Consider the following 13,315-nt stretch of genomic DNA (forward strand, 5'->3'; position numbering starts at 1 on the left):
ACCCTGAAAATTAGGGCTTACATGAAAGAGTCAACAAATGAGCTTATAAACTCCACAGGGCAGGGACCCTGTCTCCACACCCAGTGCAGAAAAGAAAGTGTGGAGGGGAAGCTGGGAAGCAAGTAAATGATACTGTGCATTAAACTAACCTATGCTACTTTTTTGTTTTCTTAAGTATAGTACTTATTCAGCATACCTACCTCTCAAAAAACAAACAAACCCTAGATAGAGTGCTAAGTTAAATAAAGTTGGAAGATAGAACATCCTATTTCATAATTCATACATTCACTCAGTAAGCATCTGCTATGTCTGGAAAGTTCTTAAGGGTTCCCTACTCTTTAGTATCCCTGGTTGCTCCTTATCCTTCAACTCTCAGCTTAAATACTGCCTCCACACTGAAATTCCCAAGTATACAAAGTATGCACCTCCTCATTTCTCTAATATCCCTTATTTGTTGCCTTTATAGCACTAATGTTTACTTGTTTGTTTATTTATTTTGGGGGAGGAGCTCTACTTTTTTATTATTAAAATTAATAATGTTATATTAGTTTCAGGTATACAACATAGCTTTTCTGATATTTTTATACATTATAAAATGATCACCACTGCAGTAAGACCAGTTACCATCCATCACCATACAAGGTTGTTAAAATATTATTGACCTTATTCCCTAGGTGTACATGTTTACTTATTTATTATCTTAATTAGAAAGTAAGCTCCGTGAAAGCAGGAACCTTGTCTGTTTTACTTACCACTAGCCTATGTCCCCCTAGCATGATGCTTGAGATCCAGAGACATTTATTTTGACTGACTAAATGAAGAAGAACAAATAAATGAGTGAATACAAGGTACACTGTTAGATGCTGGGGAGAGAAAGCTGAACAAAATCCAGTCTCTGAAGGGACTCATCTAGCAGTATTGGCAGACTTAAAAACAAATTAGAATATAATATGGACACAAACTGAGAGCCCAGAACAGGAAATCAGATTTGAGTCAGAAGAGGCTTCCTAAAGTTGGTGTGTGAACTGGGATTTATCAAAAGATCAAAGTCTGCAAGCCTAGAAAAGGGATACTCCAAGGAATGCTACGGCACAAAGTTGTAAGAAAGTATAGTGTTCAAAATTCATGAGAATTTAGCGTGGTCAGGGTCCAGGATGGAAGCAAAAGAGGTAAAACCGGAGAAATCAGTTGCAGTAAGATTGTAAAATGTCTTATAGGCCAAACTAAGGACTTAGGTTTTTATCCTGTAGGTAAATGGGAACCAAGGAAAAAAGCAAAAATTAATTAATTAATAACAACGTAATCTTCCTTTAAAGGCTGAGGAAGAATTTTTTTAAAAAATCTTCCTGACAAAATAGAAGAGGCTCAAGTTCAATCAGAAACAACTGATTTTCTAATAACTGAAAAGCATTTCTTAGCTAATTCTGTTTTGTCACTTTGGCTGGAAGAGCAAAATTGACTGTCAAATCTTAAAAACATTCCCCTTCCTGTTGGCCTCTGCACAGCTGGGCACCTCTGGTCTGTGCGAACAGCACATAATTGTGTGGCACCGCGGTCCTGTCTCCTGCCCCTTCCCCCTCTCTGCCATCCTTCAGTTATAACCCGTGCTGGAGAAATAACCTACACCTCCATCAGGTAATCCTCTCTTCCATGCACAATAAGTTCAACTGTATCCCTGTTCCAGAACTGCAAATCCCAACCTAATCCCACAGTTTAACTACATAAGGGAGCTCAACGGTAAAGCTTAATGCCACAAAAGTTTATTTTTGACACCGGCTGGCCCTTTGTGCTATCAAGGCAATTCTGTTTCATTATGTTCTTTGATGGACATATTCTTCTTCCACTATTTCAAACTTTCCCTACCCTTCTTAAAATCTACAATCCAGTTTTTACTTATTAAATGACCTAAAGAGACATGAAGCCATGAAGTTCCCAACCCCCTCTATACCTACATGTGCGTCCATCCTACACCTCTCCTTATCTTGTCTCCACCTATACGTGGTTGGTATCTTCTAACTGCTCTAGATCCAGCCCTACATGCCCTCCCCTCTCACCTTCTCAGTGGGAGCTATCATCAGTTATTCCATCTCTATTTTCTATTCCCCCTCCGTCCCCACAACATGTATTCCCCTTTGACCTTGTGTTCATCTCCAGCTTTCACCTCTTTAAACATCCCTTTCTGCCAAACACGCAGAACAGACTATCTGCTCCCATTTTCTCACCACTATTCATTCCAACAATGCCAAAGCCAATGGCTGAACTGTGGCATTAACGGGTGATGAATATTACCTAAAACTCTGCTTTTGCTTATCTTTTTTTATCTTTAGTCCTTATTCTCAAATGTGCCTCCATCCACATGCCTATTAAATCTATGTACTGGTGTTCCCTTGATGTTCTTTTCACTCTTCACTCTCCCTAAACAAGCTCGTACTCATTTACAGGTTATACTATCACCTACATGACATGGATTTTGAAAGCAGTATTTCCATCCAGCCAATAGTCTATTGCTTACTGACAATCTCCATTTTAGTATTTATTCCAAAGACCCCTTAACCTAATGTGTCTAAAACTCAACATTAGCTCCCTGTATACTCCTTCCCCATGCTCCTTCCAATACTCAAGTCTCCTATAGGGTTTCCTATAAGGCCTAAAGGTACTCCCATATACCCAATCCAGAAATGTAATCACAGAACCCCATCAATTCTACTTCCTGCATCTTTCATTTCCATCTCTTTTCCATCTGTGCCTTGATTCAAGCTCTCTTATCTCTCATCATGATTATTCCCATAGCTCTCTACCTAGTCTTCTGCCCCTAATCTCTCTTCTCTCACATTCACCCTTCACACAGTTGTCAAAATAATCTTTCTAACGTAAATGTGATAGTCTTATTACCTTCCTACCTAACTTGGGCCAATAGCTCCTTACCTCCTACCACTTAAAGTCCAAACTCCATAACTGACAAAACTAGGCCTTTATGATCTGTTCTTCAAAAATCCATATTCTTGTGAACCCTAACAGCTCTGTCCCCAACTTTCTACCTTAAATGCCAACCAAAATGAACTATCTACATTCTCCTATGTTTTTGTGTACCTGGAATACCTTTCCCAGTCGTGTCCATACGGAAAACTATCTTTCATCACTCCGTTGAAATATTTCTCTTTGTGAAATAGCCAGAACACCTCAAAGCAAAGTGGAAAACTCCTTTTCTGCACTTCCACACATATGACATCTTTTTGCTACGTCAGTTATCATACAACTTTATGCCTACCTTCTCTACAAAAGGAACTGCCACATAGCCAGGGTCAGTAGGTGCTTGTTAAATTAATAAGCAAATGAACTAATAGAGTACAGAATGTCCGAAAAGTTTAAAACATAACAAAAGCTGTTCCCTCTTTTGCCTTTGTAAGTTCAATCACTGGTTGACTAGGGAGAGATGACGCATAGATAAAATAAGCTATACATGGAAAAGAAATGATTAGAGGATATCTGTGGTTGTGAATCTTCCCGTAAGGCAGCAGCATTTCTGACCTGCAAAATGGTAACAGCCACTCTCCAATGACACTCGTCCTACTGAGTCAACTTGTTATATAGCAAAAGTATAAACTAGGAAAAAAATTAACTATAATTCATCTCTGCTAGATTTGGATTTAGATATTAAGAAACACTTCTTTCATCTCAAGCAATAATTAGTGAAATATTTATTACCAAGCAACTAACCATTAATACTGCAAACATCTTCCTTGGTCCAGGCCAAAAGGGCAGGTATACATTGAGCAATGAATTCTTTCTTGTCTTCTTTTGACAAAAATGGACAGAGACTTTGAATGGTATGCATATTACCTTCTGTTAGTGGAAAAAAACTGTTTAAAGAACAAAAAAAAGGTATGAATTATATTTATCCTAAATAGTTATTTCAGAAAATTCTTCTTATTCAGACTATTCAGAAAGACTAGTATTTCCACTATATAAAATAATTGTAGAGAAAAAAAAGAAACTAGGAAAGAGACTGACACTTGCTGAGTCTGGATGACGAACTGTGGATAATTATTTTTTGCTGCTTCTTTCTCTTTTTCACATGTTTCTAATTTTTAAAATAACTTTCACCATGTATAATTTTTTTAAATTATACATGATTATGCTCTCTTTAAGAGTCTACTGATTCAATTTAAAGAGTACCAGTTGCATGTTGTTTGTATGAACTGATATTCATATATGTGCATATATAGTTGGGTTTTATTTACCTAAGTTTTGTATTATTTGCCACTTATATACTTTGTAGATTGTTTTTTATATCTTTATTGGAGTATAATTGTTTTACAACGTTGTGTTAGTTTCTGTTGTACAACTAAGTGAATCAGCTATACATATACATATATCCCCATATCCCCTCCCTCTTGAGCCTCCCTCCCATCCTCCCTGGACCAGGGAAGTCCATTCTTTCCACTTTAAAGCTATATAACTAGATTAAAAACAAAACCAGGGACTTCCCTGGTGGCGCAGTGATTAAAGATCTGCCTGCCAATGCAGGGGACACGGGTTCGAGCCCGGGTCCGGGAAGATCCCACGTGCCGCGGAGCAACTAAGCCGGTGCAACACAGCTACTGAGCCTGCGCTCTAGAGCCCGTGAGCCACAACTACAGAGCCCGCGTGCCACAACTACTGAAGCCCGAGTGCCTAGAGCCCGTGTTCTGCAAAAAGAGAAGCCACTGCAATGAGAAGCCTGCGCACCGCAAGGAAGAGTAGCCCCCGCTCACCGCAACTACGGAAAGCCCGTGCGCAGCAATGAAGACCCAACGCAGCCAAAAATAAATTAAAAAAGAAACCCCCCAATATTCCACACTATCATAATTTAACTATTTCCCTGTTAGTGGACATTTAGGTTTTTCCCCAAAAATTTTTGCTCTTACAAATAATGCTGTAATAACTGTCTTCGAGCAGATACTATTTTGCATATGTGCAAATACCTCTTTAGGCTAGATTCCTGGAAGTAGAATTGCAAAATCAAAGGATTTGAGTGTATTATATTTTGATAATTTCAAGTTGCTTTTCAAAAAAGCATAATCAATTTACATTTTCACTAAAAATGTACAAGCTTGGTTTGCTACACACTTAATGACTCTTTTTAATTCCTGGCAATATGGTAGATAAAATGTACTACTTTTAATTTGTATTTCTTTCGTATTTCACATTTCATAAATGAATTATCTTTGCCTATTTCACCTATGAATTACCTGTTCAAGTCCTAGACACATTCTTCAATTTGAATAGTTTTATTAATAGAAGCTATTTATATATTATGAATATTAATTCTTTATTAATTTGCAAGTGTTTTCTTCCATTTTGCCACCTGCCCTTTAACCTTTGCTTACTGTACTTTTATCATACAGAAGTTTTCTTTTTAAATTGTGGTAAAATACACATTATGTAAAATTTACCATATTAAAGTGTACAGTTCAGCAGTGTTATGTTCATTCACATGGTTGTGCAACCAATCCCCAGAACGGTTTCATTCACAAAATTGAAACTCTATCCATTAATTAAGAACTCTCCATCTCCCTTCCCCTCAGCCCCTGACAACCATCATTCTACTTTCTGTCTCTATGAATTTGACTATGCTACGTACCTCATATAAGTGGAATCATACAGTATTTGTCTTTTTGTGACTGTTTTATTTCACTGAGCTTATGTCCTCAAGGTTCATCCACATTTTTTTTAACATCTTTATTCGAGTATAATTGCTCTACAATGGTGTTAGTTTCTGCTGTATAACAAAGTGAACCAGCCATACATATACAAATATCCCCGTATCTCCTCCCTCTGGCGTCTCCCGCCCACCCTCCCCATCCACATTTTAACATGTCAGAATTTCCTTCCTTTTTAAGGCAGAATAATATTCCACTATATCCATTATATGTATATACCACATTTTTGTTTATCCATTTATCTGCTGATGGGCACAAAGGTTTTTGTTTTTACAAAATCAGGTATCTATTGTTTCTTTTATGGATTCTGGGTTTGTGCTTTGCTTAAGATCTTCCCCATGCCAAGATTATACAGTCTCATTTTCCCCTAATACTTTTATAGGTCTGTTCTTTACATTTAGTTTTCATCTGGGCTTTACTTTTATGTATAATGTAAGGGAGTGGGTCTCACAATTTTTTTCAAACACATGTCCAATTTTCCTAATGTCATTTATTATTGACTCATCTCACTGATTTGAAAGACCACCTGTATCAAAAACTAAATTTTCATATATGTGTGGACTGGTTTCTGTACTCTATTTTGATCCAGTGATCTGTGTGTTCACCAATTTCATAGTGCTTAATTATTATTTTGGTAGGGCAAGTCCTTTTCACTTTTCTCTTTCATAAATGTCCCAGCTATTCTTAAGCATTTTCTTCCTTCAAATGCATACTATGTTTAGAACAGTTTGTCAAGTTTTTCAAAAAATGGTGCTGAAATTTTGATTGACATTACACTGAAATTATAGATACAACAATTTTTATAATGTATCTTCCCACCTTCTTTTGTGATCTTAAGTTCTACAATTTTAAATTTTTGTTAAATTTATTTCTGGGTATTTACAGTTTTGTTGTCATTGTGAACAGAATTTTTTTTTTCCTATGCCCTTTTTTAACTGATTATTACTGGTGAATAAGAAAGATACTGACTTCTGTATGTCAAGTATATGTCCATCTCATTTGCAATTACTTTTAATAGTTCTTTAGTTAATTCCCTATGACTTTTATAATCAGAAAAATATTAAAAATTATGCTGAATAAAAAAAGCTAACATCAGGACTTCCCTGGTGGCGGTGGTTAAGAATCTGCCTGTCAATGCAGGGCACACGGGTTTGACCCCTGGTCCAGGAAGATCCCACATGCCGTGGAGCAACTAAGCCCGTGTGCCACAACTACTGAGCCTGCGCTCTAGAGCCCGCGAGCCACACCTACTGAAGCCCACGCACCTAGAGCCCGTGCTCTGCAAAAAGAGAAGCCACCGCAATGAGAAGCCCACGCACCGCAATGCAGAGTAGCCCCCGCTCGCCACAACTAGAAAAAGCCCACGCACAGCAACGAAGACCCAACGTAGCCAAAAATAAATTAATTAAATTACTTAAAAAAAAAAAGCTAACATCAAAAGATCATATGCTATATGACTCTGTTTATATAACATTCCCAAATGATAAAATTATATAGAGAACAGATCATTGTTTGCCAGAGGTGAGGAGAATGGTAAGAGGGGAGGTGGCTGAGGCAAGAAAGGGTAACATAGGGGATCCTTATGATAAAACTATTCTGTAGCTTGTAATGTGGTGGTAGTAACCCACACAGAACACACACACAAACACGTGAGTGCAAGTAAACTTGGTCAGTGAATTGTATCAATGCCATTCTCTTGGTTGTGAAATTGTACTAAAGTTATGCAAACTGGTACCACTGGAAGAAACTGAATGAAAGGTACACAGAATTTCTTTGTATTTTTTATAATTGCATGTGAACCTATAATCCACATTAATAACTGAACTCAAAATAATATATTTAGGACTTCCCTGGTGGCGCAGAGGTTAAGAATCCACCTGCCAATGTAGAGGACACAGGTTCGAGCCCTGGTCTGGGAAGATCCCACATGCCGTGGAGCAACTAAGCCCATGTGCCACAACTACTGAGCCCATGCTCTAGAGCCAGCGAGCCACACCTACTGAGCCCACGTGCCACAACTACTGAAGCCTGTGCACCTAGACCCGTTTTCTGCAACAAGAGAAGTCACCACAATGAGAAGCCTGTGCACCACAATGAAGAGTAGCCCACGCTCATCGCCAACTAGAGAAAGCCTGCGTGCAGCAACAAAAACCCAATGCAGCCAAATAAATAAATTTATATATATATAAATTCTTCTAAAATATAGTAATAATAAATTTTTTAAATTTTTAAATAAGATTAAAAATATCAAAATTTAGCTTACAACTCTACTGTACCAGAATACATACACACACACACACACACACACACACACATAATTTCTGAATTCTTCTTGGTAAATCAGTAAATTCAAAATGCCTCTTGGTAAATTTCAGCTAGGTGTTTAATCCGAATGTTCAGCTTCTCTAGTATGATCAACTCTAGTACATCTCTAGTATGTCCAACCTCACTATTTGTCTTAAGAACACATTTATTGCATTTTTAGAATATTCTTCAATAGGATGATCCTTATTTAAGAGTAAGTAACCTTTTTTTAATTTAGTTTTTTTTAATTTATTTTGTATTGAAGTACAGTTGAATTACAATGTTGTGTTTATTACTGCTGTACAGCAAAATGACTCAGTTATACATATATATATATTCTTTTCATATTCTTTTCTATTATGGCTTATCACAGGATATTGAATAAAGTTAAGAGTAAGTAACTTTCCTTATCATTTCCATTTAGCAAATAAAATGATGCAAGAAGGATAGGGAAGGGGAAAAGATAGATTTTACCAGAGAGATTTCTGGGGAAAATAGAACATGTTTATGAAATGTTAATTATTTAAAGCACGTATAAAATTCCTCAACAAAATGTTATAAGGTTAAAAATGCTTATTAAAAAAAAAGACGTGTCGCAACCTAATGCAATTTAAATTGTTAAGTCTCATTTTCTTTAATTTCCTCATTTCCTAAGTCTTGTTTTCCTGATTCATTAGAGACTGTTTGTTAGTTTGGGGTTGCCAAAGTGACCACTCATAATAAATTTCAAAGTAAAAGTATTTTCAATAAGAATACCCTTCTTTTCTCCTATAATGCCGTTTTACTTCATCAGATGAAACACTTCGGGAAAGGATCAACTTAGCAATAATAAGAGACCAAAGGGTGCCATTTTCCCTGGATCTAAAAGAGGAAAAAAAATTCCGTTTTTAAAGTGTACTTAAGAGTTTTAAACAATGCTTACCTGGATTCCTTATACAGAACTAAATAAATCACCTTGTAAGGGTATCAATTCACACAGCACTTCTGCACCCAAACAACTGCTGTTACCAAAAGGATTGGGAACTTAACTTCTGAAACTCCTTTACAGCTGATATTGAGCTCTCATCCAAGGCAATCCCAAAGCCCCTCAAGTTCCAATAGGGGAGATGACCTTAAAGATTAAGCTTGAGGACCAGAGGTTGCAGCTGGAAAGAGGACATATCCCAGAGGACACCGAGGATTGTTGAAGTTGAGAAAGCAAGGAGGTATTGATATCCACTGAGGAAAGTTCTGAGTGTCAAGTATGTAGAGTGGGACTGGAAAGGAAGACCTGTTCAGCCTGGGGCCTCTGATACTGCAAAGCATACGAAAAATACTACAGGCAAGTGAAAAACTCTTCAAGAGAGCAGTTCAACACAGTAATTTCAATGAGCTAACCATCAAACTGCTATAACCTCTACAATAACTCTGTTTTCATACCTACTTCCTCGTCTAGGGGAGAGGGTTTTGTGGGTATGATATTAAGACACACCTGCAACAACATGCAAGGTAAAAGGTTAAATTTAGAGTAGTGGAAGGATGGGTTACATATGTCAAATTAAAATAACTTCTACAGGATTGTCATCTGGCCCTTGAATGTATTTATGGATTTAATAACACAGGCAAAGTCCAAATATCTCACCAGAAGAGTAAATCAAGTACCTAGTATCCACAAAGTATTTATCATTAAGAATTGGGATTAATTTAGATAAACTCGCTGATTCAAAGATTAGCATGAAATGGGCTTACATTTTAAAGACACAAGCCATAAACTAGCAAAACAGTCATAAAAAAATGGAAATTGAAAGAGATTCTTACCTGTTAAATAACAGCTGTAAAAGGCCAGAAGTATTACCAAGTCCACATAAGTTATCATATGTAATATTCATTTTTTGAAGCATTTCACAAAATCCAGTTAGAAAAATAGGTGGATTGTCTAATTCTTCATACCACTGCAATGAATAGAGCAGTTCTGCAACTAATAGAATGGACAACACATTATTGAGTATACTTTGTGAACAGACCTTTGAACTGTTTTCACTTGTCCCCCCCATTCCCTAACATTGTTATGCCCACTAATTTCAAAATATCTATGAACTGGGACTTCCCTGGTGGTCCAGTGGTTAAGACTCTGCACTTCCAATGCAGGGGTCACTGGTTTGATCCGTGGTCGGGGAACTAAGATCCCACATGCTACGTAGCGCAATCAAGCAATCTGTGAACTGATTTTCCACTATTTGATGTTCAAGTACGAGGAACTAAGATCCCACATGCCGCATAGCACAGCCAATCAATCAATCAATCAACATCTATGAACTGATTTTCAACTATTTGATGTTCAACTATAATGAAAGCTGAGAATACCTGATACAAAATATCACTCCTCTCCCAAACATTACTTGGTCCCTTTTCTGATTAGTTAAGAATGTGACAGTAACCTAAGTTATCAGAGAGAGATACTGGAAGAATCCTCCTACTATTTTTGCCACAAATGATAAGAAGTTGCATCCAGGATAAACAATTAAGCGACCCAAGACCTGAGAAGTTCAAGTCAATGTGTTAAGAAATGGGAGAGGGGCTTCCCTGGTGGCGCAGTGGTTGAGAGTCCTCCTGCCAATGCAGGGGACACGGGTTCATGCCCCGGTCCGGGAAGATCCTGCAGAGCGGCTGGGCCCGTGAACCATGGCCGCTGAGCCTGCGCGTCCGGAGCCTGTGCTCCGCAACGGGACAGGCCAAAACAGTGAGAGGCCCGCGTACCGCAAAAAAAAAAAAAGAAAAAAGAAATGGGAGAGAGCACGATCTAGTACACAGGGCATGGGCCTAGGTGACAGACTAGTCTGGAATCAAATGAGCTGCACACATCGTTATCAGCTAGGATAATACAAATCTACCTCACGGGACTACTGTGAGAAGTAAATGACCAAGTATCACAAAACCTGGCATGTCACAGGTTTTCAATACATAATTAGTCACAACTCTCTTTTATAAAGCCAGGTATGGATTTTGCAGTTAGAAGACTTGAAACCTGGTTCAAAAATCAAATCCCATCCCTTGCAAGTTCCAGGTAAGAAAAACAACAAAAATTATTACTCTAATTTCCATTGTTGTTTTTGGACAGATTCACCCTATGAGTAAAGTAAAGAGCAGGCTAATCTCCTCGACCTCAACTGCACGTGGAGTTCGCTCACCACGAGAGGTGTTCCAGCTTTCTTCCACAGAGCACAATATTCTCCTCCGCTAGTAACTGTACTCAGCTGAGGGCTCACAATCAAGACTGATACAGGAATTATGCAAGTCCTTTCAGGCCATTTTGTACAGGTCACACTGCTACCTACAATTCTACACCATTTCCTGGAATGGGGGAATTTTTAAATCCTTTTGAAATTCAACATTTGAAGCTCCACTTGCTGGGAAAAAAATTACTGCCCTATACAAAGGTAGATTGATTCAAAGTTAATTGAAAATTCAGAATCCTTGATGAAACACAAGACTCACTTAACCATTTTCTTTAGGGTTATGTGCCATTGGATGCGCTTATATTGATGTCATGCCAACTAGAGTAACATCTTATATCAAATTCTGCTCTATTGCTAACAAGACTACAGCAAGATATTCAGTATGATTCCATTTGATTTGCAATTTAACATTCATCTCTTAAGTGTCCTCAAGTTTCTCATTGCTAAAATAATTAAAAGGAGCTGAGGATTTTTGATTCTTTAAAGATTTAGATTGAAGTATAATCAAAATTATTTCAAAATTACATTTTAATTACTTCAAGGTTTATATGTATTTATCTGAATGCTCATATATACTTATGTTTATATGTATTTATCTGAATGCTCATATATACTTACTTATTTTCTCAAGCTCATTATTTTCTAGGACTATTTCCTTTTTCAGTGCAACTAATATCATTTTGCTCAATAATGCTGAAGTACACAAATGGCTGGGAAGTTTCTTTGTATCTTGTTCTTTAAAATCTGTTTTGAAACACTCATAATTCAAACTCAGTCTTCCTTCTAAAAGAGGTCTATGCAACCACTATAAAAAAAGAATACATTAAATTATACACAAAAGCATTCAACAGTTCAATTAATTATTACCTCTGCAATTAAGAAGGGAACAAAAATAAAGTTATTAAAATATCTTCAAAATGTTATTAGAATAACTTCAAAAATGAAGCTATTGCTAGTTTACTAGTAAAACCACAGAAGTCTAGAAGTTTGGTTTCTACGAACAGAAATTATCAACGTGTGTGTTTCTTTAGGATTCCTTCAGGACAGAACAAGGTCTTATTTACCTTGTACCACGGCAACTGCCAAGTGTCAACTGGTATCTTGCAAACAGCAAACACCCAACACAGGAGCATTCAAAGGCAGAAACGCAAAGTAAGATACTCATTTCATTTACTTTTTTTCTTCCCCAGAATAAAATTAAAATATTTAAGCTTGCATGAAATCCAAACTTCAGAATAAAATAAGTACTCTCCAATCTCAAACATACCTGCATAGGAAGAGACTGTCTCATCTTTTCCCATTCGCTGTTGTCTGGCATTACACTTCCAATATAAACTCCCAGAAGATAAGTATCTTCACTCTCTAGAAGCGCATTTAGCAAATCATCAACAGCAGACAAGAGGACCTGAAGACTGAAAATAATGCAAATAACCACTGCAGTTATGTTATAACCAATTTGAATACCCTAGTATACATTAAATACCCTACGGCAGATAGGGTATTTAATGAACAAAAAAGACAATTCAAAATAAAAGTAAATGGTCTCTCTCTCCACCCTCCCCTCGTGACTTACACACAATCAAATGGGATTTTATCCAACATTTTATAATTGAAATCAAGTGCTTCTAGTTCAGAAAGAAGGTGAATGACCTATTTCAGATCAGATATTTCTGAAATATAGCTACTTTATTCCATGAAAAGAGTATGATAATCAGAAAAAGATTTAACCCAACCCCAGTAGCTCTGGATGCATTCTCTTAGTTTTCATTTTTATATATGGATTTAGGCATGAAATGTGAAATACATCTGCAATTCAACGCCTTACAACAGTGGCTACCAGACTCCCCCAAAAAATAAACAATGAAGGACAATCATTGTCCGTGGTGGCCATAAGAGTTTACGGTTACAATCCATACCAGCCTAAGACACAGGACAGCACCCCTATCACATCACTGACCATAAATTATTATGGTCAAAACAAATCACTCTCCAATTAATTGAGCTTAAATGCATGATCATTAAAACAAAATCCTTTTGGAAAAATCTGTTTGGGTCTTCCCTTAGAATCCTGTAGATTTCTTACATAACAAGTCT

At 37.1% G+C, this 13,315-nt stretch overlaps 1 protein-coding gene across 5 annotated transcripts in view; it reads right to left on the reverse strand.

The window, feature by feature from the left end:
• Positions 1-13,315, reverse strand: part of LTN1 (listerin E3 ubiquitin protein ligase 1) — a 71,577-nt gene that overhangs the window by 32,393 nt on the left and 25,869 nt on the right. For 4 of the 5 annotated variants that reach the window (XR_004480461.2, XR_007477345.1, XM_033418146.2 and 1 more), the window contains exons 15-19: positions 12,489-12,633; positions 11,840-12,026; positions 9,804-9,963; positions 8,763-8,867; positions 3,718-3,860 (exon numbers count right to left, since the gene is read on the reverse strand). Coding sequence is in view for 3 of the 5 variants with exons in the window: in XM_033418146.2 (XP_033274037.2) it covers positions 3,718-3,860; positions 8,763-8,867; positions 9,804-9,963; positions 11,840-12,026; positions 12,489-12,633 (740 nt within the window). In the remaining 2 variants the exon portion in view is untranslated. The remainder of the gene's footprint in view (positions 1-3,717; positions 3,861-8,762; positions 8,868-9,803; positions 9,964-11,839; positions 12,027-12,488; positions 12,634-13,315) is intronic. The other variant, XM_033418145.2, reaches the window with a different exon arrangement.

Source organism: Orcinus orca, chromosome 5 (genome assembly GCF_937001465.1).
Source record: "Orcinus orca chromosome 5, mOrcOrc1.1, whole genome shotgun sequence".
NCBI lineage: Eukaryota > Metazoa > Chordata > Mammalia > Artiodactyla > Delphinidae > Orcinus > Orcinus orca.